General features: G+C 17.3%; 4 protein-coding genes across 4 annotated transcripts in view; 2 read left to right on the forward strand and 2 right to left on the reverse strand.

Annotated features, from left to right (window-relative positions):
- PRSY57_0413900 (histone acetyltransferase, putative) overlaps window positions 1–319 on the forward strand; it is a gene marked incomplete at both ends in the record, with an annotated part of 4,733 nt that extends 4,414 nt beyond the window's left edge. The window contains 2 exons of the mRNA XM_012905995.2: window positions 37–89; window positions 283–319. Coding sequence (XP_012761449.2) covers window positions 37–89; window positions 283–319 — 90 coding nt within the window. The remainder of the gene's footprint in view (window positions 1–36; window positions 90–282) is intronic.
- Window positions 320–754: 435 nt separating this feature from the next.
- PRSY57_0414000 (repressor of RNA polymerase III transcription MAF1, putative) lies at window positions 755–1,933 on the reverse strand (the record flags this gene model as incomplete). The annotated part of the gene is made up of 1 exon (XM_012905996.2): window positions 755–1,933. The coding sequence occupies one exon, from the start codon at window positions 1,931–1,933 to the stop codon at window positions 755–757; it is 1,179 nt and encodes a 392-aa protein (XP_012761450.2).
- A 2,020-nt stretch (window positions 1,934–3,953) lies between these two features.
- PRSY57_0414100 (prohibitin-like protein, putative) lies at window positions 3,954–4,811 on the forward strand (the record flags this gene model as incomplete). Its single annotated transcript, XM_012905997.1, has 1 exon — window positions 3,954–4,811. The coding sequence occupies one exon, from the start codon at window positions 3,954–3,956 to the stop codon at window positions 4,809–4,811; it is 858 nt and encodes a 285-aa protein (XP_012761451.1).
- A 538-nt stretch (window positions 4,812–5,349) lies between these two features.
- Window positions 5,350–5,619, reverse strand: PRSY57_0414200 (CDGSH iron-sulfur domain-containing protein, putative; the record flags this gene model as incomplete). The annotated part of the gene is made up of 1 exon (XM_012905998.1): window positions 5,350–5,619. One exon carries the CDS (start codon window positions 5,617–5,619, stop codon window positions 5,350–5,352), a length of 270 nt encoding a protein of 89 aa, XP_012761452.1.
- Window positions 5,620–5,860: the final 241 nt, after the last annotated feature.

A 5,860-nucleotide genomic window follows, 5' to 3' on the forward strand; every position in this document is an offset into this window, starting at 1 on the left:
AGACGTAATCATATTTATTGAATTCCTCCTTTATAGGTGAAAGAAGAACTATATAAGTTGTGGAGGAAACAATGTAGAGTTTATTATAGGTACGTTTAGCTATCAAAAAAAAAAAAAATAAATAAAATAAATAAAAAAAAAAAAAATAATAATAAAACTACCTGTACGTTCATAAATATTTATGAAAAACACTTATTATTATTAAGTGTAACGTATTTGGTAATATATATATATTATATATATATATTATATTTATATGTCGTATTTTTTATGTTTATATAGGACTATAAGAAAGTTAAGAAACATATATCCATTATAATTACATACGAGCACACGTAAAAGTATAATATAAAAAAGGTATACACTGCTTTATCAAGGTTAACTGTTTTTAATTATTATTTAATTTTTAATTTGAATATTTATTTCTTCTTTTTATTGACAAACATTGTATATGAATATGTCAAAAATGAAAAATGAAGAAATAAATATACATAATAATATTTATATTTAACTACATATATTATATCGGCATACTAGAAAAAAATAATAGAAATATATCTTTGTTTTTTTTTTTTTTTTTTTTTTTTTTTAATTTTTTAATATTGTTTTGAATAACATATATATATATATATATATATATATATGTAAGAATGCCATATAAACGCCATTCTGTTATATATATTATGTTTGACATAATATTAATTTAATATTTTTCATATACATATTTAATTTATTTCTTTTGAATATAAGAATTTTAACAAAGTGAGGAATCTTCGTCATCATATTCATTTTGTTCATTGATTGATGGGTCATCTTGTATACCCATATATAAATTATTAAAATCTTCATCATTTTTTTGATTTTTATATTTTGGTTTGGTTATACAAGATATGAAAAGAATTCTTTTATTTTTTTTTGCAAAGAAGAAGTAATTAAAGCTTGATATACTTTCTTTATCAACATATGGATCGTTATCTGTATCGTTTAAATAAGTATAGACATCACAATATTTGAAATCTATAAGTTCTTTTAATATTTTCCATATTTTTTTATTGAATCCTCTATAAATATTTTCAATAATATAAAATAAGTTATAGTTTATATTATCAATAACACTATTGATATTTTTTATATATTTATAGTTTGAATTATTTAAGTATTTAAATTCATAATCTGGAAAAACATAATTTAAGATATTAATAATATTAGTCAAAATGCTTTTTTTTTCTTTTCCATTATTATTAATAACTTCAGGAATTTTTTTTTTTTTTACATTTTTATTGGTAATAATACTATCTGGGATATTAATATAGCAAGTGTTATTATTATCATTATATTTATTATTATCATAATATTTATTATTATCATTATATTTATTATTATCATTATATTTATTATTATCATTATATTTATTATTATCATTATTTATATTTTCCCTATCATTATATTTATTATTATTATTATTATCATTTATATGTTCGCTATCATTATATTTATTATTATCATTATTTATATTTTCGTTATCATAATATTTATTATCGTTCTTGTCTTTATTTTCTTCATTTTTTTCATTTTCCTCTATTTCCTTATTATTATGTATTTCTTTTGATATATTATTTTCATTATCAAAAGGATTCAAAGGGTCCAAATGTTTAACATTATTTTCGTTCATTTGTGAGATAATATTTCTATTATCATAAAAAGGGCTCATATTATTTTCTTCATCTAGTTTGTTATTAATATCCAATTCGGAGCTAAATATTTGTGTATTACTTATATTTTCTTCATTATTTAAAGTAGTACTATAACAATTTTTCGTTTTGTCTATATCTTCGAACAGTTCTATTTTTGCTTCAATAAAACGATCGTGGGCATCTAATTTTTCTAATATTAAATTGACATCATTCAATATTTCAATATCTAAATTAATCATTTTTTTTTTTTTTTTTTTTTTTACCCCTTTTTCAAAAAAAAAAATTAAATTTTAAATAAATACTATTTATATATCATCCTTTCAGGAGGGAATATGAGAAGTGTATTATATAAAATAAATAAAAATAAAATAAATTTTATATATATAAAAGAATAATGTAAAAATGGGACAAAAATATATAAATACACAAAAAGAAAAAAAAAAAAAAAAAAAATTAAATATATATATATATATATATATATATATATATATATTTATTTATTTATTTATTTATTTGTTTATATATATATATATATAATATATCTTATTTTATGTGCAAAAAATCAAAAAAAATTATCTCTTATTGCACATAAAAGATGAAGTATAAAAAAAAAATAATAATATAAAGCAATAATACACATAACAGAAAGTAACATTATTGTATACAAATGAAAAATTAAATGTATATAAGTATTTTTAAAAAATATATATAATAGCACCAATTATTTTTTTCTTTTTTACACATATATATAAATATATATATAATAATACCATGAATAATATTAATTCATATATGTGTATTCAATTTTTTTTTTTTTTTTTAATATATTTTATTTAATTTATTTTATTATTATTTTTTTTTTTTTTGAAAAAGTGAAATATTAAATATATAAATTGGGTAACATAAAATATATATGTATCATACACGGTTGTAATATAAATATATAAATATTTTATGGTTATAATATATATATATATATATATGTATTTTTATTTTTATTTTTATTTTTTATTTTTTTATTTATTAATTCATAAACTTGGTATAGGTATGAATCTCACACAAACGCAATATAAAGAACATGAAAGGAAATATATATATATATATATATATATATAAAATATGGAAAATTAAAAGATATATTCTTTATATATATTTACATAGTTAATTTCTTCTTTTTCCTTATTGTTTTAGTAGACATATATTTTATATATACATAGGATACATTATAAACTTAAAAATCATAAATGTATAAATTTTTAGCCTAGGGAATATAATTTTTTCTCAAACAAAAAAAATATATATATATATATATATGTTGATATATTTATATTTATCTATTTTTATATATTTATTTATATTACATATCTTTAAGTTTCAATATTCTATCATGCAATATGCAAAAATGGATATTACCTTAAAATAATAATAATAATAAAAAAAAAAAAAAAAAAAAAAGTTTCAAACATAACGTTCGGTAAAATCTTATAAAATTGTAATTTCCTCATGTATCTCAAAGGGATTATTTATTTATGACTACTTTCGTTATTATATTATATTATATTATATTACATTATATAAGGAATGTATAATATAATTATATGTTATTATTTATGACGTTAATTATGTGTAGAAATATCTATATTTTTTAAAGGAAAGAAGAAACATTATTTAGTTAAATAATATAAGATATAAAATTGGGGAAAAAATAAAATAAAACAGAACACACATTTTATTTACATTCAATTTTGTTATTTTTTATTCAAAATAAGATACTATATAAATAAAAATACGCATGTATCTAGTATCAGTTTACGGTTCGGATGTAATTATATATACATATATATATATATATATATATATATATATGTATGTATGATATTAAAAATACCTATGGATATTTTTTTTTTAACATATTACATATGAATATTTTTTTCCATTTGTATTTATATCTAGCCATTTTTTAGTACACATAAATAAAAAAAAAAAAAAAGTATCAAGAATAAATAAAAAAAAGTATCAAGAAAAAATAAAAAAAAGTATCAAGAAAAAATAAAAAAAAGTATCAAGAAAAAATAAAAAAAAGTATCAAGAAAAAATAAAAAAAAGTATCGAAAAAAAAAAAAATGCTTGATAAAAAATTATCCAGTTTAACGTGTCATATTTAATAAATAATTAAAGAAGAAAACATTATTATTATATATAATTCTTACAATGTAGTAGTCCCTTTACGAGTGAACACATAAAATATATATTTTTATAATGAAACGTCATTTTATAAAATTAAAATATGATATAAGAAATGTAAAATATTACCATTCACACAAGATAAATATAAGAAATATACATAACATAATAAAAAATGAAAGAGCTAAAAATACAGATTTAAGTGTTCATAATAATCCAAGAATAAATGAAAAGAAATGTGTAGAAAATGAAAATTTTATATATCCTAATATTAATATTGATATTAAAAAAAATAAAATGCATATAATAGATGATCAAGTTGAAAGTATAAAATATGAAGAAAAAGAAAAAGAAAAAGAAAATGAAAAAATAAAATTATTAAAAGTAAAAAATGTAAAATTATTAACCTGTTGTATAATTACAACTCTCTTTTTTTATTTCACACTTAAAAAAGTTCCTGAAGGTTATGTATGCTTAGTTCAAAATAAATATGATGGAAAAGTTATACCATATATATATGACGATTTGATGACTTTTTTTTTTAATCCTTTAAAATATAAAGTTATACATATGAGAATTATACCTATACAAAGGAAGTATACAAATGTATATGAAACGTTAGATAAACAAAAAATTAAAGTAAAATTAGAAGTTAAAATGAAACCTAAAATACCGTTTATTATTGATATTTATAGTACCTTTGGTATAAATTATAGTACCTCTTATATTGAAAAAGAAATGAATTTTGATTTAAAAAATGTTATCAAATATTATAACCTAAATACATTACTAGAAAATAATCAAAGTGTTCATGATGATAATGCTACAGTGGATGATGCAATAGATCAAATTATGGACCGCTTTTACGATTCCTCTATATTCCACAAAATTATTCTTATGGATGTTACCATATTATTTGAAAAGGTGGAATAAAAAAATAAAACATATATAATGTATATAAATATATATATATATATATGTACATTTGTTTTTTATTTTTTCATGAAACCAAATATCTTTACATTATTGTATTTTTATACATACTGTACCATTTATCATTTTAGACCATACTTTAAAATAATACATACAAGGAAAATAAAATTATATAAATAAATAAAATTATTTTAACTATTTTTTTTTAATATTGGCTAGCTAGTATTTTATCTAGCCATTTTGAAATATCACTAAAACAAATAGAGGAAAAAAAAAAAAAAAAAAAAAAAAAAAAAAAAAAATGACTGTTCATAAAATAAATATGTACATATATATATATATATATATGTGTATATAATTTTAAAAGGCGTAAAAAAATTAATTAATTAAAAAATGATAACTTTTAAAATAATTAAGATAAACATTTATATTGTTGACATCAATATAAGTTGATCACTTTATACCTTTTCATTTCACTTGATCTTGGTCTTTTTCCTTTCCTTTCTTTTCCCTTCTTTTTACTTTTTTTTTTTTTTTTTTATTGAGGAGAACGTACTGTCTTGCTTTTACGTATTTCTAAAAGTAATGGTCCACAAACTACTCCTTGTTGTTGCAATTTTTGATGAGTATTATCACAATATGGGAAATTAAAAGATTTCCAACATCTACACACAGAAACTTTTTTCGAACTTTTTAAGGGTGGATAGAAAGTTTCGATATGTACTGCCTTTAAATTATTTGTATTTAATATATCACCTTTTTTACGAAAGACATTACGTGATTTCGCTTTTAACATATTATTACCCATCTTTTTAAATTACTATAATACATTCATAAATTATACATATATATATAATATATATATGATATATATATATAAGTGTATATATTTATTTATTTATTCATTCATGTGTTACTTTTTATATACCCTTAATTTAAATATATTTTTTAAAATATATTATGTAAATATTAAAAATTAAAGCTTCATATCTTATATCATTTCAATTATATTGTTACACAATTTTTTTTTTTTTTTTTTTTTTTTTTTT

The sequence above is a fragment of the Plasmodium reichenowi genome, chromosome 4 (genome assembly GCF_001601855.1).
Source record: "Plasmodium reichenowi strain SY57 chromosome 4, whole genome shotgun sequence".
In the NCBI taxonomy this organism is placed as follows: domain Eukaryota; phylum Apicomplexa; class Aconoidasida; order Haemosporida; family Plasmodiidae; genus Plasmodium; species Plasmodium reichenowi.